Source organism: Hyaena hyaena, unplaced genomic scaffold (assembly GCF_003009895.1).
Source record: "Hyaena hyaena isolate Hyena2069 unplaced genomic scaffold, ASM300989v1 scaffold_261, whole genome shotgun sequence".
In the NCBI taxonomy this organism is placed as follows: Eukaryota; Metazoa; Chordata; class Mammalia; order Carnivora; family Hyaenidae; genus Hyaena; species Hyaena hyaena.
In genome coordinates, this window is record NW_024080893.1 from 82,191 (window position 1) to 103,730 (window position 21,540).

Here is a 21,540-nt window from a genome sequence, read left to right on the forward strand (position 1 = left end):
AATTATACATTGGATAAAGTTCTAACATTCAGAACATATATAGAACACTTTTACACCTTAACAATAAAAAGACAAATAACTCAATTAAAAAATAGGCAATGAATTTGAATAGACATTTCTCTAAATAAAATATAGCCAATAAGCACATGAAAAGGTGCTCAACATCACTAGTCATCAGGAATATTTTTAAAAAATTATTAATGTTTACTTATTTTTGAGAAAAAGAGAGACAGAGCACGAGCAGGGGAGGGACAGAAAGCAAGGGAGACACAGAATTTGAAGCCGGCTCCAGACTCCGAGCTGTCAGCACAGAGCCCAATGCAGGGCTTGAATTCATAAACTGTGAGATCATGACCTGAGCCAAATCGGATGCCACTCAGGTGCTCCAGCCATCAGGAATGTTAAAATCAAAACCATAATGAGAGGAGTGCCTGGGTGACTCAGTCGGTTAAGTGTCCAACTCAGTCTCAGATCTTGATCTCAGGGTTCTGAGTTTAAGCCCCAAGTTGGGCCCCCCGCTGGGCATGGAGCCTACTTAGAAACAAACAAACCCCAATGAGATACCACTTTGCATTTACTAGGATGGCTAGAATTAAAAAAATGGAAAATAAGTGTAGGTGAGTATGTGAAAAGTAAGAACTCTCAAACATTGTTGATGAAAATGTAAAATGGTGGAAAACAGCTTCAGCAAACAATGCAGCTGGAAAACAGTTTGGTAGTTCCTCAAAAAGTTAAACATAGAAAAAAAAAGTAAAACATAAGAGTTACCATATGATTCAGCAATTCCATTCCTAGGTTTATACCCCACAAAACTGAAAACATGTATTCCCACAAAAACTTGTACACAATGTTCATAGCACCACTATTCAAATAGCCCAAAAGTGAAGACAACCCAAATGTCCATCAATTGGTGAATACACAAAACATGGTATATACAAGAGAATATTATTCACCTATAGAAAGGAATGAAGTATTTGATAAATGCTATAACATGAAAGAACCCTGAAAACATGCTAAGTAAAATGAGACAAATATTGGACAAATGTTGTATGTTCCCACTTATAAAAATCTAGAATAGGCAAATTCATAGCTACAGAAAATGGATCACAGGTTATAAGAAGCTAGGGGAGGGGTGAGCTGGGGAGTTATTATTGCTTAATGGTTACAGAGGTTTTCTTTGGGGTGATGAAAATGTTCTGAAATTTAAGTGATCATTGCAAACCTTGTGAATATACTAAAAGTCACTTAATGTACACTTAAAAATTGTGAATTTTAAGGGTGCTTGGGTGGCTCAGTCGGTTGAGCATCAGACTTCAGCTCAAGTCATGATCTCACAGTCTGAGTTTGAGCACCACATCTGGCTGGTTCTATGCTGTTATCATAGAGCTCACTTCAGATTCTCTGTCCCCCTCTCTTTCTGCCCTTCCCCTGCTCATGCTCTCTCTTTCTCTCCCTCTCTCTAAAATATAAATAAACATTACAATATTTAAAAAACTGAATTGTAGGGTTGCCTGAGTGCCTTTATCAGTTAAGTGACTGACTCTTAATTTCAGAAAAGTTTGTCTGGGCTCTGCACAGACAGTGCGGAACTGGCTTGGGATTCCCTCTCTTCCCCTCTCTCTGCCCCTCCCTCACTTGTGTGCATTCTCTCTTGAAATAAACAAACATTTAAAAAATTGTGAATTTTATTTTATGTGAATTACATCTCAATAAGAAAAAACCTTTAAAGAGAAACTCTTCAATGTTGGCAAAGTACATGTCATTGAAAGGAAATATTTGAAATATAGTCTGTATTTTGCTTTGTGAAAATCACACACCTAGATATGATTTCAAAATGCTCCTTAATTTATTTTTATCTTTATTTTTTAAGTAGTCTCCATGCCCAGCGTGAAGCCCAATGTGCAGCTTGAACTCACAACCCTGAGATCAAGACCTGAGCTGAGATCGAGAGTCAGATGCCTAACTGAGCCACCCAGACACCCCAAAATGCTCCTTAGTTTAAATACAATTATAAATACACACATAAATAAATAAATAAATAAATAAATAAAGACACAGTATGACAAGCCCTCCTGAAACTTGTATTTATTATAAACTTATTATATTTCATAGGTTTCTGCTTCATAGAATAAGATCTGAGCAAAACAATGTAACCTCTAGTAGGTAATGGAACATGCAGAAATGTTTAGTTTCCAACTTTGGAAACTACAGATTCTTGAGTCATGGTCATGTGTTTGAAAATCAGTTTACCAAATGTTTAGATCATGGCTCAATTACAGAAAGTATCATAATTTAGTTACTCCAGGCCTGGAAGTCAAATGATGAGGGTTGCTGTCCTGACTGTTTCTTAGGTTGTTTCTAATTCTTCATGTATAATTGAGGTGGTTTTGACGAATTGAGGTTCCTTTTAGCTTTAAAATTCTGAATGTATTTGCTCTTGTGATTTTATAGTCAAAGGAGTTTTGAACTTGTATGGCTTGCTTGGACTGCCTTAAAACGTTCACATTTTAAAATTTACTTAATTATTATCGGACCATAAGATTTGAAAAGGATTAAATTGTCCAATCAGCTTTTAATATATTGGACCAATTGATCTCATTCTATGGAGAATTAGTATGAAGCAATACCACCACCTGGTGGCTTCTTTTCCAATATGACAACTTTTTTTTGTTTGTTTAAGTAGGCTCCACACCCAATGTGGGGCTTGAACTCACAGCTCTGAGATCAAGAGTTGGATAATCTGTTGACTGAACTGGCCAAGTGCCCCAACAACCTTCTTATTTGAATATGATAGTTTGGCCTCTATCAAACTATGACAGGTGGTTCAGATATGACTATTTTAGGAAACAACTTTAATAATATTGCACAGTATGTTTATGTTTAACTAATGCTTACGGCATGGGTCTTAGAAACTTATTTTTATAATTCAACAAATTCTCTCAACAAATATGTTTAGTGCCCAAGTATAAGAACAAAGCAGTGAACAAACTAAACAAAAATATTGGCATTCATAGATGTTACATTCCAGTGAGAGGAAGTAGACAAAATATAATAGGCGTAATAGATAAGTGAATTATGTTTAGTGTCAAATTCTTTTTAAAAAAATTAGGATAAGGAGGATGTTGGGTAGGTTGCAGTTTTAAATAGGATGACATTTGAACAAAGACTTGAAAGGTGAGGTCAATTCTATGTGCTTATCTGAAGAATAAAATTCCATGGACTTACAACTAAATATTTAGCTTTAATTCTAACATGCTGCTATAATTCTGCTTCCTCAAGTATTTCTTTTTAGGAAGCAGGAACTGTACTACCAGGTCAATATTAATAGGAATGACTACGTTTTGAAAAAGAACATTGTAAAAAAGAAAAAAAAGAGAAAGAAAAGAAAAAGGAAAAATGATGTTGCCCTAAAAATAAGTATCTTTCCTATGTTATGAGTGTCTTTAGTTAGTATCAGAAAAGAGACAGAAAGTGTAGCTTTGTTATCTTGTTTTTCACCTTACCTTTACACATTGAAAATTGTGTTCCTATGAAAGTAGGAATTGCTCTAGTCTTAGGAATTGACAATTGAGAGAAGGGAGGAGAAGGTAGAAGTGGGATATCACCAATAAATATTAGCTAAGTTTCTCTAGGCTGTTTATGGCTTTGTTATTTATAAATTTGCAATGGCACTTTGTGAAATTATTTAAATTTTTGGACTTAACCACTCTCGAGTTAATGAGTGTCTCTAAAAGTTAGAACTTGAGAGTAGGTACTGTTTTATACTATGTCACAGGCATAGCATAAGGCCTTGAACACAGTAAGTGGTCAGAAAAGTTATTTTCTTTGTCCTAAATCTACATTAGAAAAAATTTAAAGGAAGCATCTTAATATTTTGGGGTTTTTCTTTAGGTCAAAGGTTGCTGAGAATGGAGAAGAGTTTTTGATGCAGCCAGGAAATGAGATAAAATCTTAACAAAGAGTTAAATGGGTAAATGTAAAAAATAAAGTTTTTAATCCAGTTGCAGAGGTTTTTGTCTTAAGTATATTTATTTATTTTGAGAGTGAGAGGGAGGGGCAGACAGAGAGAGAAAGAAAGAGAGAGAGAGAGTGAGAAAGAGGGAGAGAGAATACCAAGCAGGCTACTTGCTATTATTAGCACTGAGCCTCACCTGAGGGTCAATCTCACCATCCTGGCATCATGACCTGAGCCAAAATCAAGAGTGGTATGCTTAATGCACTGAGCCATCCAGACTACCCTTTTGTTTGGTTTTATCTTATTATTGTTTCCATAATGATTTATAATTAGGTGCTTAATACACATTATGAAAGGCTGACAAGCCATCTAATAGTATTAACAATGCTTTTAAATTTGTAGATAGCCTTCAGTTCACACAGTGTCTTCATATAGGTCTCATTTGTTTATTTGGTTCAGAATATACACTGCAAATATAAAGTTTATAGCATAGATTTCCTTTTAGTTTCTCTTTTTTAAACGTTTATTTTTGAGAAGACGGGGGAGAGAGAGCGCATACACTGGGAACGGGCAGAGAGAGTGGGAGACACAGAATTCCAAGCAGGCTCCAGGCTCTGAGCTGTCAGCACAGAGCCCCATGCCAGGCTCGAACTCAAGAACTCAAAGATCATTACCAGCTCAAAGTCATACGCTTAACCAACTGGGCCACCCAAATGCCCTTCCTTTTAGTTCTTCTTTAAAGGGAATTTGTATTTTCAGAGAACTATGTGCATTATACTGGAAATCTGACATAGACAAAATTTTAAGTAGCGACGGTCAAGACATGCCAAGTGGCAGGAGCTAATCTTGTCAAAGACAGGGAGGGGAAGAGGATGAAGAACAAGAGAGAAATGTCAGTGGAATCCCAGCCCTCTGAAGTCCAACAGCTGGCACTTTCTAATGCTTACAACACACAGCCTTAAAAAGGTCCAGGTGTTCAGATAAAGAGTCACTCAACTGTCCCCTTCTCAAAACAACAAAACAAAGATAAAAACCAAATTTTCCTTGGAAAATTTCTGTGAATTTATAATTTAGAAGTGGGGAGGGGAGGCCAGAGCAACAGTCAAGTCTAGTTCAACGCCTGGGCAGCAGGAGAGGTCTGAAAATTGAAATCAAAAACAAAAGTCAGTCCATAAACTTACGTTGGATGAATGGAAATCTCTATTATAAATAAAAGCATAATATGCAAAAACTATATTTGGAAGGAGACCCAAGATAGAGTTTACAATGGTGACTTCTAGGGAGAACTGTGGGATTGGAGCGACGGATGGGTTTACTTTTCTGTGTATCTTTACGAATTAAGACACACACACTCAACCTTTAAAAAAAAAATTAGTCTAGGGGCGCCTGGGTGGCTTAGTCGGTTAAGCGTCCGACTTTCGCTTGGGTCATGATCTCGAAGTTCGTGGGTTCGAGCCCCGCGTCGGGCTCTGTGCTGACTGCCAGCTCAGAGCCTGGAGCCTGTTTGTCTGTGACTCCCTCTCTCTCTGACCCTCCCCTGCTCACGCTGTCTCTCTCTCTCTCCTAGAAATAAATAAAACATTAAAAAATTTTTTTGAAAAATTAGTCTATGAGTATCCCTTCTTCCCATCGTCCAACTATTGCTTCCTTTCTCCCAATATAATGGTCTGTCAAGAACAGCATTACTGTCAATCGACGCCCCCTGGAGGGAACAAATCATTAGTCCTTGTGATCTGAAGCAGCCCGCCCCCTGGAGGGAACAAGTCATTAGTCCTTGTGATCTGAAGCAGCCCATCCACAGTGCTGATCCCACAAAGGTGGTCAGGTGCTCAGAACTAGGTGGAAGAACGGAGTGAAGGGGTCTAACGTTGACCCTGGGCACCACTGCGACACCAAAATACTCGTTAGCGACCTCATGTGTAAGGCTACTTCGCATTGGCGGCGCAGGGCTCTTCCTATTATTATTACGTAGTCCTATTTCCGTGTGGGAGAAAGCACCCAGGGAAAGGTGCTTCGCCCCCGCAGGACGCTTCAAGACCTGCAACTTCTGCCACGCTGCACCCGAAGCCTGCGACCAGTCGACTGGCTGCTGCATCGAGGCCCAACTCGAATTATTGGGCGGCAGATTCGCCACTTTTGGGGGTTAGAATTTAAAAGGAAAATTCGAATTTCCCTTTTGGAAGCCCTTTCAATACAAGAAAATAGAAGCAGGAGAAACTTGGGGTCCTTGAATATTTTTTATCCTCTGGGTTTCGTCTTGCGCGCCTGTGACTTTTGTCGAAAGCGACGACGCGGACGCTCAGGTCGCCGTTCCTGGCGCGTAGTCGCAGCGGCCCGTCGCTCCCGCCCCCGCCGGGAGTCCGACGTGGAAGTTGCTGGCGGACCGGACTTCCAAGGGAACCGCCTGGGAGCCGGAGCCGGAGCCAGAGGCCGAGGCTTGCAGAGGTGGCGGCGTCGAGGCTCTAATAGGAGTCGCTGCCGAGGCTGGGGCCTGCCTTTAACCAGCGACAAGGGCAGACAGGCGGTTCATCATGGGTGAGGGATCTGAGGAGGTCGCCCGAGCGCGCTCGAGGGGCTTCGGCTGAGGGCCGGGGTCTGGAGGAGAGGGGCCGGCCTGGGAAGCCAGGAGTAGCCTGCTTTTTAGGGGCAGGTCGTTGAGGACTTAACTCGCCTTGTCTGTTCGCCTGTGGGGGTGGACCCTGCCTCGAGCTTTCGCCTGTGCCCTCGCTCTTGTTGCCTTTATCCCAGAAAGGTTAGGCGGCAGGGGCGGCGCAGGTTCGCCCGGCGCCGTGGCCCGGGAACCCGGCCCTGAGACCTTTCCCCTGACCGTGAACTTTTCCCTGCCCCTTCAGACCCAGCTCGATTCGGGGGTCAGAGTTGGTCTTGGGAAGCTTAGCAACTTGTCAGTCGCAGGTGCGCTGAGGTTTCTTGCGTGAAAGATAGGAGCCCACAGTAGAAGCTTGATTCTCTTCCTGGTCGCTGGGACTGCGTCAGGTTAAAAAATCTAAAGGGAATTGTTGCTCATAATGTTTTATATTTTATAGCCCACTTCTTATTTGCCTGCTTGCTGTAACAGCTTTTCATGTAGATAATAGAGTAATGTGGAGAAGGAAATGGGGAGGGTACTGGTCATAACTGGTCAGTGAGTGAAATTTTAATCTCGATATCTGGAGTACTAATTGAGAGAACTGTATTGTCAGCCTCCCTCCCCGCTGGAGCCCAAATGAAGGTGCAGATTTTTTAAACTGGTTTACATCTCTCCAGATGGATGCACATTCCATGGCTTACTTTAATTCCTCTGCGATTTTCTGGGGGATTTACTTCCTGCCCTGGCATGTCACAGGCGCCTTCCTGTTTTTCTCCAAAACTCCCTTCAGTTTTTTTCCTTAAGGATTTTATTTTTAAGTACTTTTCTACACTCAAGATGGGGCTGGAACTTACAAACCCAAGATTGAGTCGCCTACTGTACGGACTGAGCCAGCCAGGCGCACCAATTTTCTGGTTTTGTTTTGTTTTGCTTTGTTTTGTTTTGTTTTAGGTGTAAAAGGTGGTATGGATTTTGTCAAGTCACACCCCTTCTCTTACACTTTCGCAAGGTTCTCTTGCCTGTGGTGTCTTTATTTTTACAGACTTGCAGCTCTTAATTGTGCCATTTCTTTGTCAAATAACCGTGTATTGTGTGGCATCACTTCCGTTCTCACCTTTTTTTATATTGTTAATGTATCTTTTAATCTTCTCTAATGGCTTTTGGCAGAGAAGGGCCAAAGTGCTTTTTTCTGGTAATCATTAAAGAAAAAAGGTATTTTATTTTATTTATTTATTTATTTCTAGGAGAGAGAGAGAGACAGCGTGAGCAGGGGAGGGTCAGAGAGAGAGGGAGACACAGAATCCGAAGCAGGCTCCAGGCTCTGAGCTGTCAGCATAGAGCCCAATGTAGGGCCCAAACCCACAAACCGTGAGATCATGACCTGAGCCGAGGTTGGCAGCTTAAGTGACTGAGCCATCCAGGCACCTTGAAAAAAATGTATCTTAAAAAAGCTTCTTTATTTGGTTGTAAAAAGAGTACTCTAAATCACCATTTATTTAATGATTCCAGATGAATCAACACCTTAATCTGTTACCAGCAGGTCCTGTTGAGACAAAGGACAATTTTTTTAATTTTAATTTTTTCCAGGTTTCTTGAGGTATGAATGACAAAATTGCATATATTTAAGGGGCACAGTATGATGTTTTCATATGTATATAATGTACACATTGTGAAATGATTACCACAGTCAAGCTAATTAATACATCTATCACCTCCACATAGTTAACCTTTTTTGTGTGTGGTGAGAACACTTCCAGATCTTCTCTCTTAGCAAATTTCAAGTGTACAGTACATTGTTAATGTACTGGAGTAATAAGGAAAGTTTGTACCCTTGACATCTCTCCCATTTCCCCCACTCCATCAGCATCTGGTAACTACCATTCTACTTTGTTCACAAGTACTTTTATCTTACACAATACCTCGCGTATAGGAAGCTTTCTGGAAATATTTCAAGATCATTGAATGTAGCTTTATTATTTTTTTTAATGAGTTTTCTGCCAAAAGTAGGTTTTGCTATTTTGGGCTTCTGTGTCTCAATTTCTTTTTCTAATTCTGTTGCTTAAAGAGAAATCTCAGTGATTGAAGGTAGTTATGACGGTGCTACTGTACAATGATAATAATTGCTTTTCCCACTTGAGGATCTCATTGTCCCACTGTCATTCTAATTTGTCTTTTGGTGTTTAGGGGTTGCGAGGAGAGCATGGTAAGGTATCCATATTCTCATCGTTAGAAAGTGAGCTCCATGAGGAAGGTAGTCCTGTTTCTCTTATTCTGGAATATATCTTCTGTGCCTTCCTGACACAGTATCTAGGACATAGTGACAATCAGTAATTACTTGTTTGATGCTGAATAATATATATCATTGGGAGCAAACTTATGCACTTATAAATCAAGGAAAATATTACAGTATTACTTAATTTGGTATAGCTTTATTATTATTTTTTCTTGAGGGAGAGCCTGTGAAAGTGGAGGACAGGGTGTGGGAAAGGGAGAGAATCTTAAGGAGACTCCAGGCCCAGTGCGGAGTACCACATGGAGGTGGATCTGATGAACCGGAGATCATGACCTGAGCAGAAATCAAGAGTCTGACACTTAGCCAACTGAGCCATCCGGGCACCTCTGGTGTAGCTTAAAAAGGTTGAGATTAAATGTTTTGTGGACCTAGTTCACAAAATGATATTGAATACATTTTTTCTTTTATTATTTTTTTCAGGTGGCTTTTTCTCAAGTATTTTTTCTAGTCTGTTTGGAACCCGGGAAATGAGGATTTTAATTTTGGGATTAGATGGAGCAGGAAAAACTACAATTTTGTACAGATTACAGGTTGGAGAAGTCGTTACTACGATTCCTAGTAAGTGTTGGTATGATATACTAATTGTAGGGGGTTTTGTTTTCCATCTAACATAACTTTACTTCTGAATAAGTAATTAATACAAAAAGATAATTTTAATATAGTAAGCTTTATAAACTTCTAGTGTTGGAATAATATTAATAACATTTTTCATAAATTTAGAGGCAATTTGTAAACCCCTGTGCATGGCTGGGTTTTTCTGTTTAAAGCTAATTTTAAAGTTGGATAGAGTTAAGCCACTTAATCTCATTGAGAGCGAGTATCTTTATTGATAAAATGAAGATAATAAATAAACCTACTGACTCTGAAGGGGGAATAAGTGAAATATATAAAATACTTTGTAATCCTGTTTTAAAGAATTATATAGATGTTAAGTGATACTGTTGCATCTGAGGTGCTTCCCTCCCCCCCCAATATTTGTTACTATTTTAATTAAGATATGTTTTTTTTAAGGAATTCATTGCTTTTAAAGATCTGAGTTGAAGAGATTGTTGAATTAATCTGGTGCCTAAAAATAAGAGAAGAAACACCTCAACGTTAAATCAGTTGTTGATATCTTAGAGGAATATTCTCAAATAGTCCCGTTTGACTACATGAGAAAACTGTTATATTTTTTTTATTTGTTGGCCTGAATTGACTTAGAGAAGATTAATATATTTAAACTAAGTTTAAGAGTTTGTACAGTTTGCTCAAGAGTATTTTAAATTATGCCTCTAAAATCACTGTCATGCAAAGTATTTCTATATTCAGTAGTATTTAAATTTCCGGATTAAAAGGGAAAATAGTCTAGCTTTTATGAAAGAAGAGCCTTTTAAACCCTGTGGCATCTGATTTCTTTTTGCCACTTCCAGTAAATTTCAATTCCCTTAATTTTTGCTTCTCAAAATCGCCCATCTCTGCAGTGATTAAGTCTTGGTGGTCCCTGCAGAGCACACAGCCCAGTGGATTGCATTTGAGGGACCACGCTTTATAGCCCACCCTTGTACTTTGCGTATAAAATGTGTTTGTAATTGAAGTAAAGATGGTGATTACACTCCTACCTAATTATAAGGGACACATCATGTGCTTGCTTTTTAATTTTCTACTCAGCTTTATTATAGTTACTTTTTAGTTGTGATAGGGATTAGCATCATTCACCAATATAGACTTAAATTTAAAACAAAAATTGTCCAATTATAGCTATAAGTCATTTTTTACTTTGTTTTAAGCTTATAAAATCTTACTAATTTAAGTTTTTCACCATCCTCTCCACCTTCCCTTAGAGTCCTTTCAATGAAAATAGTAGTATCCTGTCTTAGCCATATGGTTCCACACCTCCACCTAAAAAGGATGGCAGGGAAAAGAGATGAGACACCTCCCCTCTGAGCATCCAGCCGTGGCCTTATTACACATGAGCTCCTGAGAAAGTCTGCAGAGTCTGTGAGATTGCCACCCTTAGAGATCCCAGGTTCTATAAAGTGGTATACAGCTTTTGCTGAATCCTTAACCACTGAAGTTTAAAATGTTTGCTGTCTTGTTTTTATTCCCTGTGTATTTGCTACCTTTCAAAATTCCATTTTTTTTGTAATACATCTACATCTGTTCTTTCTAAGCATAACTTTCTGAACACTTTTGTATGCCAGGATTGTATTATATAGGGAGTTTAACATAGTAGGATTCACACTGAGCTAAAAATTCTGTATTTGCAGAGGTAACTGGGGATTCTTATATAACCTGAAAGTGGTGCTGATCTTGCTAATTGGTGTGTGTGTGTGTGTGCGCGCGCATCTGTGTGTCTGTGTAGCACAAGTGTTTTATATTGGAATAATATTTCAACCAATAGTGTGAGTCAGTGGTAATTCGTTAATTGCTAAGATGCAATTAGATTGGGTACTTTGAAGGTAGAATGCATTAGTCTACATATACTACTGATTTTGTTTTCTCTTCTAGCTATTGGATTTAATGTTGAGACAGTAACATACAAAAACCTTAAATTCCAAGTCTGGGATTTGGGAGGACAGACAAGTATCAGGTATGGTATAAAGACCAGATTACTTTGTAGTATTGAGTATTTATTGGCCCTTTAAGGGTGAAGAGCAGTAAACCCAAATATGTCTTCTATTGTAATTTAAATGAGAGCCACCTAGTTTAAGATGAGGAAGAACTTCCTATTTTCTCAGTTGAATTAAACTTTAAGGAAGCCAATTTTCCAGATACCACCTAAATGAAAAAAATCTTCAGGGAAATCCCAAGACCTAATTACTTGGGTAGTTTTTAAATAAAAATCCTCCATTTAGTTCTTGTCAGTCACTTTGTCAGTAAGGCACACTGTTTTGGATTTTATAAAAAATACCTTTTAGCCCACCATTTAGGGTTAATGTGAACATAGATGCCTTCTGGAACTCGGGTCTCCTGCCTAGCATTCTGTGAGTAGCATGGCAACTATGAATGCTTGGTGACTGTTAGTGATTGCTCACTGTGGTGCCTGGCATCTTAAAACCCAAGTAGTACAGTCTCCAAATATCCTGCTGCCTTTTTACTTATTTTATTTATTTATTTTTTTAAAAGTTTATTTAGAGAGAGAGGGAGAGTGCAAGTGAGGGAGAGGCAAGGAGAGAGGGGGAGAGAAAACCCCAAGCAGGCTCTGTGCAGTCATTGCAGAACCTGATGCGGGGGCTCAATCCTGGGAACCGTGAGATGATGATCTGAGCCAAAATCAAGAGTCAGACACCCAACCAAATGGGCTACCCAGGCGGCCCTAACTTGTTTTATTTTTTGAACCACTTAAAATTGTTTTTTCAATGTTTATTTTTGAGACAGAGACCGAGCATGAGCAGGGGAGGGGCAGAGAGAGGGAGACACAGAATCTGAAAGAGACTCCAGGCTCTGAACTGTCATCACAGAGCCCGATGCTGGGCTCCAACCCATAAACCGCGAGATTATGACCTGAGACAAAGTCAGACACCTAACCAACTGAGCCACTCAGGCAACCCGTTTTTGAACCACTTTTGAGTCCCTCTCTAATTTTAGCCATTTCTACTTCATGAAGTCTTTAGTAATCAATTTAATGTCTGTTATATAAAATCATATTAAAAGTTTTTTTAAGAACCCATTCCTTAAGGAGTTCCTAGTTAAAAATTTATAAGATGTATCAGTAAGGTCTGTGTATAACTTTATCTTAGTACATTTAGTGATATAGATTGATTATAAATGTCTTCTCTTAGCTTAAATTCTGAAACTCCTTGATCCTGTGATTTAATGTTTATCATTCCACCCCCATCCCATCTGAAGGATATGTACATATCCATCAGAAACTGAATCATTATGGCATTGATTCTAACGTGGCAGGTAAGTCCCCCACCCCCCATCATTGCCAAGTCCTAGCACATAAATTAACAGCAGGTTCTTTTTCTTTCAAATAATAATATATTCTCCCTTTCTGAATTTTCTTTAGGCCATACTGGAGATGTTATTATTCAAACACAGATGCAGTCATTTATGTAGTAGACAGTTGTGACCGAGACCGAATTGGCATTTCCAAGTCAGAGTTAGTTGCCATGTTGGAGGTAAGACAACTTTATTCAAACGCGGGGAAATCTCTTATGTTTGCTTGCTGTTCTCATTGTTACGACATGCAAGAATCCCTACTTTTTCCCCTCATGCCTTTAGTATCATTTTCTTTTATGCAAATTATTTCATATTCCAGAGATTCTACTGGGAAGAGGGATGGAGACCAAAAACAAACAAAAAACCAAAGAATCCAGCCTTGTAACTTCCTTTAAACTAGATTCCTTGATTTCTAGGAAGCTCAGACCTGAACTTTTTCTAAATGGAAGAACTATTTTGAGTTACTTTTATCAAGTGCTTTTTATAAAATGTTATATTTCTAGTTGTGTAAATTATTTTTAATTGTATAAATTAGCTTAGAGAAGCAGATAAGTATATACATAATAAGCATATTTGTTTGTTTTAGAATCTGTGGGTTTCTGGCACAACTTTGACCCTTGTTTATCTCTTCCGGCTTTATTGTTTTTTACTCTTGGCTGTGTTTCCAGTGCTTCAGTCCTACTGACCTTTCTGTTCTTTGGATACACTGAGTCTGTACACTGGACACTTGGTTGAGGGCTCTTTGCACTTGTTCATCTTTCTGCTTGTAGTGCTCTTCCTCCAAATCTGCATGGCTACCTTCTTGACGTGTTTTATCTCCTGTTTCTGCTCCAGAGAGGAGGCTCAGTTATTTTCTAACACCTTATCCTACTTTATTTTTTGTACCACTTACTGTTTCTTTCTGTAATTTAATTTAATTTATATTAAAATCTGTTCTTCTTTTTAAATTTTTTATTCTATAGATAGAGAGCATGAGTTGGGGAGAGGGGCAGAGGGGGAGAAAGAGAGACTCTTAAGCAGGCTCCACACACAGTGCAGAGTCCAACATGCAGCTTGATCCCATGACGCTGGGATCATGACCAGAGCTGAAACCAAGAGTGGGACACTTAACCGACTCAGCCACCCAGGTGCCCCTCTTTCTATTATTTTAAAATATATTTGTTTACTTCTATAAATCTCCCATTCTAAAATGTAAGTTCTTTGAGTTTACCTTAATATAATCCCTGATGTTCAGAACAATGTATAACACTTACTAAAAACTCAGTACATTGTATTCACTGAAGTTTATAGAATAAATTTATTGGCTAGCTGAATTCAGAGGCTGTATTAAGTAATCAAAAGTTCAAAAAAATCTCCATTTGCTAAATAAGCTTTTCAAATGTACTAATGGTTAATTTAAGTAATAATGAAATTGCCTTATGCTTGAGAAAATTAGATGCTTTTTCCTTTTCCTATCAAAACTATGATTCTGAATTATGCAATCATTGTTTAAGTTCTAGGCCATTTGATTACCTAGGTAGAAGTGTTCTCAGAATGCTTTGGACTTCTGATTTCTTGATTACTGACTTAATGGCTTCTGAGTTACAAAGTGGAGACCTAATAGTTTTTAAACTTTTGCTTAATTTTTTTCACAACATGGCATCGTATTTATCAAAAAAAGTTTCTTAGACCAAATTCAAGTATAAGGAATTTTAAGGGAGCATTTTAACTGCTTTTAGTATAATGGATTTTTAAAAAAGCTTTGTTCAGATGTAATTCACATGGTATAATTGATTTTTATCATATAAAGTATTGAATAAAAGAAATGGATTATTAACTTCAGTTTATAATTCTTGTGCTGCATTGTTACTTGTGATATTAGAATTTGACTGGTATGATCATGAGAAAGAGTAAAAAATCATATTAATTTTTTAGGAGGTAACTTAATTGTTTCAATCAATATATATAATGTAGAGTACACATAGAATATGAGTCAGGTCTGTTTTCTATTACATTAAAACTTACAGACATATAAGTCAGTTTAAGTTTTCCCATTTTTGTATGCAAAAATAAATTCTAAATGGAGTGAAGAATGAAATGTAAAGAATGGAAGTTAACTCCAAGAATATGTACATGAATATGTTTAAAATATCTGGATAGGGAAGGTCCTTCTAAATCAAAGGATTAGAAGGAGTTACCAAAGAAAAGATAGATTTAATTATATTAATACAAACAAAAACCTCACAAATACAACTTACGGTAAAGCAGGGAACCAGGACATAGTTTTACAACCAGCAACTAAGGATGCATGTTCTTAATCCTATCAAGACCTTTTGCAAATAAGCAGAAAACTGAACAAAAGGCATGAGCCCACAGTGCACAGGAGAAAACTATATTCTAATGTTTGTATTTCTTATACTCTGGTAATAAGCATTTAATGAGATGCTGTGTTTGGAAAAATAGACATATATACATATTTCTAATTCTTCCAGTGCTGCACTGAAGAATGGTACTATCATACACTGTTGGTGGGGGTCTAAATTGTTAAAAACCTTCCTGGAAAGCAGCTTATTAATACATATAATAAGAGCCTAAAAAATTCAAACTCTTACTCTATTTTTAGAGAATTTGATAAAGAAAAAGATTTCTGTGTAACGACTGCATCCCTTAGGTTTCTATATTAGTCTGGTAAAAAGAATCTAGTAAGAATCTCTGGAGAACAGTTACATAGTTTATGGTGCATGCATTCGTAGTGCAGAGTATATTTAACCATTGCATTTTTTTGTTTTTAAAAGTTTTTAAATATTTTTTAATGTTTGTTTTTGAGAGTGAGTGCACACATTAGCACGCGGGAGAGGGGCAGAGAAAGAGGGAGACACGAGATCCTAAGCAGGTTCTGCACTGACAGCAGAGAGACTTGATGTGGGGCTCAAACAAATGAACTGCAAGATCATGACCTGAGGTGAAGTTGGACGCCACTCAGGCGCCCCATTAAATGTTTTTTTTTTGAAAAATTTTTGATTGTTTTGAAAAATATTTAATCTTTATTTTTTCAATTTTTAAAAATTATTTAATGTTTATTTTATTTTCAATTTTTAAAAATATTTATTTATTATTGAGAGAGAGAGAGTGCGCAAGGAGGGGATGGGCAGAGAGAGGAGACACAGATTCGGAAGCAAGGTCTAGGCGCCCAGCTGTCAGCATAGAGCCTGATGTGAGGCTCGACTCACGAACTGTGAGATGATGATCTGAGCCAAAGTTAGACACTTAACAGACTGAGCTACCCAGTCCCCCAAATGTTTATTTTTTAGAGCAGGGTAAAGAACTGTGTGTAAATGTATTGATCTTAAATGTGTAAATGTATTTACTAAATAAACTATAAGTATCTAAATTATAAAGTAATAGAGAATACCCAGAATGTTAAAAGTGATCATGTTTGGAAGGTAGGATTATGGATGAAGCTTCTTTTCTTCATACTTCTCTATTATTGGAGATAATTTATGATGAACATTATATAGTCATAATTAGGAAATAATTTTTAAAATAGTGTATTTGTTGGCATTTTCCCCCAAACTGAAGGGAGCAATTTGATTAGAAAAAATTAAATACCTTCTATTTTATTTAGGAAGAAGAGCTGAGAAAAGCCATTTTAGTGGTGTTTGCAAATAAGCAGGACATGGAACAGGCCATGACTCCCTCAGAGATGGCAAATTCACTTGGGTTACCTGCGTTGAAGGACAGAAAATGGCAAATATTCAAAACTTCAGCAACCAAAGGCACTGGCCTTGATGAGGCAATGGAATGGTGAAGTATCATGTTTCTAGAAGTAATCTGTGCATTTGTTTCTGTGTGCAGCTGTGCAAATGTGTGATTTCCGTTTAGTCTTAAGGACAAAATTCGGATTAGTTAGCAACACATCATACTAAGTTCCTCCAGCCTTTTCTTCCACTGGTCTTCATATGCATTGGCTTTTATTTTAACCACACCCCTTGATTATAGTTAGATAAGCCAACCCTGTGCCATTTTTTTTTTTTTTTAGCTTTTTCTCCTTTACTTCATCCTCCAGTTCCTTATCCTTTAAGACTTGGGTTAAGACTGTCTTCTTTTCAAGAACCTTTCCTTGCACATCTCCATGCCCACTGTCTTACCGCACACACAGATCTCCTTGTCACAGACCAGTGATGTAGTAGTTAACACTGTCATGTAATTGATTTGTGCATCTGCTCATTAGATTTTCAGCTCCATGAGGAGAGACTAGTTTCCAGCTCTGAATTATCCACATTTGGCCTTGCTGCAGTAGTTACAGCCTGGCAAGCAGATATTTGAAATTTTTTGATTATTCATTTGGAGCATAGACAAAAGTAAAAGCTAAGAGGCCCTCATGGAAATGGAGTCCATAACTCCTTCTTCTGATATAACTATTTTAGCCTTCATTTAAAGTGCTTTAGAATCCACTTCCAGTATAAAACTTACTATAAATGATCATGTTTTATACCTGAAAGTTTTAGGTTAATTTTACGAAACTGTTCATTCTCTTCACAGGTTAGTGGAAACATTAAAGAGCAGACAATAGTTCAGTCACTTCTGTTCCTCTGAAATGAAGACTACATCACGTATCCCTTTGGAACCAGTTAAGTTTCATGCTACTAAATGTTAAACTCTGTGATTGTTGGCATATACCGAACTGACTGCAATATTTGTAATAAATATAACGTGTTCAGTTGGAAGGGTAGCTCACCATTATTGAACCAACTGAATGTCTGTTGTGTGTAATGTAAAATCCTTCCTTGCTTTCTTGTGTTAAGTATATATTCTATTTGTATGGAATTCTTATTCAAATAGAGTCCTATTAAAGAATGTATTCTCATTGAGGAAAACACCCTCCTATTTTTGAATCAGTGGTTGCATCTTGTTTGTATAAACACTAATAAATATCTTAACTCAGATATTTCCCCATAAATGAATTTTTTTTCCAGAGATTAGATTCAATAGACTAGGAACATAGTGTGAGTTAATAGATCTTATTTGCTCAATGACTGCTTTATTTAACCTGTTTTGTTTAAAAGCTTTTGGTTATAGGTATGAAGCCGAAATAATTATTTTGGTGGCTAACTTCACTGACCTCTGTAGTTGTCATTTTATAGTACTTTATAGTTGTTGGAAAAATTATATGTATAGGAACCCCATGATACAGGTAGGACAGGTTGTAATGTCTTCATTTTATGGACATGGACCCAAGGTTCTGATGAGTTGGCTTGCTCGGGATCACCTGCTAGTGAGGTGGAAACAGGACTCAAAGTGAGATTTCAGGGTCAGAAGCTTGTCCTATAAACTACATTAATTCCTAAAAATGTCAACACTGGCAAGAGACAACCATAGCTGCTTAAATAAATAGGCTAATTGTACTTGACACAATACATTTAAAATAATATCTGTAAATTTGTCTATATTAGTAGAGGTAGTAAAAACACTCCTAAATATGGTTATATTTGATGGAATCCACAACATTTTAAAGGAGAATTTTTAAAAAATCTATTTTAAGAAGCATTGTAAAAGATGTCTTTACTGTCTTTCATTTCCTTTATCTGTCTGTACCGGACATGTAAATTTGGTGAAAAGTAAAAAAATTAGTGGTTGTACAGGGAGAAATTAAGCATTCTTGGTTTTAAAAACTAGACTTACTGCTAGGCTATCAAAAAGTTATGTTCAGAGTAACTTTTCATACTATCCAGTCCGCTACAGGATTGGCTACAGTGGTGACAGAAGTAAATATAGCCTTTGTATTTACTAAAACTAGGGGGAATCTTTAAATGGGACAACTAGCATTTAAAAAACCTGATGCCCCTCACTAGTGCTCTTGGGAACACCAGTGGTCCATTTCCTGTTCCTGCCACAGTCTTTCCAGGTGTTGGACCCTAGCCTCTTTCCTTCATAATTTTGGTCATTCAGATCAAATGAATGTGCCTTTCTTTTCACCTGTGGGACTTTTAATTTTTATTTTTTACTTATTCCCCAGCACCTACTCTTAATTTGGTCTCTGAAGTCTTTTCTGGAGATCTTTCAGGCTCAAATGTTCTCAGTGCTACATCTAATATTACTCACTGAGCATGTAATTAACATTGTTTCATAGTTTCTAAATCACTCTGTATATGCAGACTATTTTGTATTTATATACTTAGAATCCAGTGTGGTACCTGGCATATTACTGCACCTCAGAATATGTGCATGGTTGAAACAGTAGGTATATGCTTGTCAACTAAGAAAATACTATCTCTGTCACCTATACTTGGTTCCCTTCTGGTCAGTGGCACATGTCTGGTGCTGAGTTTATACCTAAGTGGTAAGGTACACCTCCTGCCAGCACTCTAGGAACACTGAGAATATAAGTGGGGGTAGAGACACCCTGGCAGGCAGATGCTGCCCAGCACGTAGCTCTTGCCATCTTGAATACTGAATGTGCATGAAGTAGTAGCAAAGGCAAACATTTGGATGATCCTGATCTGTTTTACCACGAAGAATAGAATGGGGTAAAAAGAGCATACACTTACTTTAATATGGTATAAATTATGAAGTCCTTGTCTAGCAGGAAACAACTATACAGGCAAGTTATAGGCGTTTGAATGATATTTATAAAAATCTGAATATTGTTTTGGAGAAGATTGAAAATGGGAAAAGCACCAAACTTAAAATCAGAACACATGAATTCTAGGCACAAATGGCCATTCCTTTAGTTTTTTTCTTAAAAAACAAGAGACTTGGACAAACCATATCAAAGGTTTCTTTTAGCTCTAATATTCTATTTTATAACTATGGTTGGTAGTTATGCTGTGTCATGTGTTCACATTAAAAAAAAAATTGAGAGTGGTGAATTTTGTTATTAGAATACCTGAGATGTACTTTAAGTTGAGGGTAGGGACTGGACTGTATCTTTTTAATATTTTAATGTTTAGTTTTGAGAGAGAATGAACAAGGAGGGACAGAGAGAGAGGGAGACAGGATCCGATGCAGGCTCTGCACTGACAGCAGAGCCTGATGTAGGACTTGGACTCATGAAACGTGAAATCATCACCTGAACTGAAGTCAGACTTAATCAACTGTGCCACCCAGGTGCTCCAAGGGACCATATCTTTTTTTTTTTTTTAATGTTTTTTAGTGTTTTATTTATTTTTGAGAGATACAGAGACAGCATGAGCAGGGTAGGGTCAGAGAGAGAGGGAGACACAGAATCTGAAGACAAGATCCAGGCTCTGAGCTAGCTGTCAGCACAGAGCCCAATGCGGGGCTCAAACCCACGAACCGTGAGATCATGACCTGAGCCAAAGTTGGACGCTTAACTGACTGAGCCACCCAGGCGCCCCCAAGGGACCATATCTTATTTACTGTTAGTATCCCTTGCATGTAGTGTGGTGCATTGACACATAGTAGGCACTGAATAAATACTAAATTGTGCTCAGTATCCATGAGGTGTTTGTTCTGATTTCTGCCTTAGTGTTAACTTATGATTTAAAAAAAATTTTTTTTTTATGAAAGCAGTACATGCATTCTAAATCACTTAGAATTAATTGAAATCAGCCTTCTGTGATGCACCATGTTTATGCTTTTGGCACATTACAAACCCGTTGAGAACTCCTGTTTGAGACAAACCACATCAAAACACAGATGCTCAAGTTCAAGAATGTTTGAACATTTGATTTCTGTGCCTTATGCTATATTCTGACTTTAGAAATGATAAAGATCAGAGGCTTTCAATCCTGGGTATGAATCCTGCAACCTGTATTACCCTTAGGTAAATTATTTAACCTCTCAGTTTTTTCATCTGTAAAATAGGAACCAATTTTTAGGAAGCTTTCAGCAACACTATGAAGACTAAATAAAATGTTAACAAAGTGCCTGGCACATAGGATGGATTCTTCTTCCCTCTGCTCCCTTCCAAATATTACTAAAGAATATTATTTCCACATCAAGTGTAGAGTGAGACAGAGATACCATTAATACCATATGGGTGAACAAGACGATGCCAGACTGTTTTCCAAAGTAGTTTATAAGAGTTCCCTTTGCTCCACGAAGCTTGCCAACATTTGGTACTATCAACTTTATCAATCTAAAGGGCTCAATGGAATTTTACTTCTGATGTTAATTTGCATTTCCTAATTATTAATTTGAGACATAAGTATGTTTAATATTTAAGAACTGGTACAGCTAATATTTCTCTTCTGTGCAATGACTATTTCTGTCCTGACACTTTTTCTACTGGATTATCTTTGTTGATTCATAGTTACTCATTACATCCTGGGTTCTACTAAATCCACTATCAGTATATGCTACATACCATATCCCAGTTCTATCTTGTCAAGCAGAAAATTCCTAAATTTTGTAGAATTTATCACATTCACTACAGACAGCACTTTTTTTGATTTCTGACAGGGAAAAGTCTTCACCATATTATCCCTTTTAAGAGCATCATGGCTATGTTCAGCACATCTTCTATATAAATTTTAAAATCTGCTTGTTATGATAATATGAAGAACTCTTGGGATTTTACACAAATATACCTTTAACCAATGGGATCCAACTTGGGAAGAACTAGCATCTTATGATACTCAATCTTCCTATCCATGAACATGGTTATTCCTCCATTTGTGCATATCTTTCTTTTAGTGCCTTTTGATAAGATTTTGTCATTTTTCTCCATAAAAGTATTGCAAATTATTTGATTTATTTGTAACTTCTGTATTCTGTCTTATTTTAAAGTGTGTTTTTTTAAAAAAAATTGTAAGCTTTTTTTGTTTTAGACATGGAAGA

The 21,540-nt window shown here is 37.4% G+C and overlaps 2 protein-coding genes across 2 annotated transcripts in view; one reads left to right on the forward strand and one right to left on the reverse strand.

Annotated features, from left to right (window-relative positions):
- SPIC (Spi-C transcription factor) overlaps window positions 1-6,485 on the reverse strand; it is a 46,133-nt gene extending 39,648 nt beyond the window's left edge. The window contains exons 1-3 of the mRNA XM_039245577.1: window positions 6,458-6,485; window positions 6,174-6,359; window positions 5,642-6,088 (exon numbers count right to left, since the gene is read on the reverse strand). Of these exons, the coding sequence (XP_039101508.1) occupies window positions 5,642-6,088; window positions 6,174-6,359; window positions 6,458-6,485 (661 nt within the window). The remainder of the gene's footprint in view (window positions 1-5,641; window positions 6,089-6,173; window positions 6,360-6,457) is intronic.
- On the forward strand, window positions 6,279-17,684 carry ARL1 (ADP ribosylation factor like GTPase 1). The gene is made up of 6 exons (XM_039245585.1): window positions 6,279-6,490; window positions 9,256-9,393; window positions 11,323-11,404; window positions 12,827-12,938; window positions 16,364-16,542; window positions 17,281-17,684. The coding sequence occupies exons 1-6, from the start codon at window positions 6,487-6,489 to the stop codon at window positions 17,309-17,311; spliced, it is 546 nt and encodes a 181-aa protein (XP_039101516.1). The 5' UTR covers window positions 6,279-6,486; the 3' UTR covers window positions 17,312-17,684.
- The last annotated feature ends 3,856 nt before the right edge of the window (window positions 17,685-21,540 follow it).

Bases quoted from the DNA above. Each gene is read 5' to 3' on its own strand.
- ARL1 (XM_039245585.1), top strand. The intron at 11,405-12,826 runs GTATGGTATAAA...AATTTTCTTTAG, and splicing joins GGAGGACAGACAAGTATCAG to GCCATACTGGAGATGTTATT. The intron at 12,939-16,363 runs GTAAGACAACTT...TATTTTATTTAG, and splicing joins AGTTAGTTGCCATGTTGGAG to GAAGAAGAGCTGAGAAAAGC.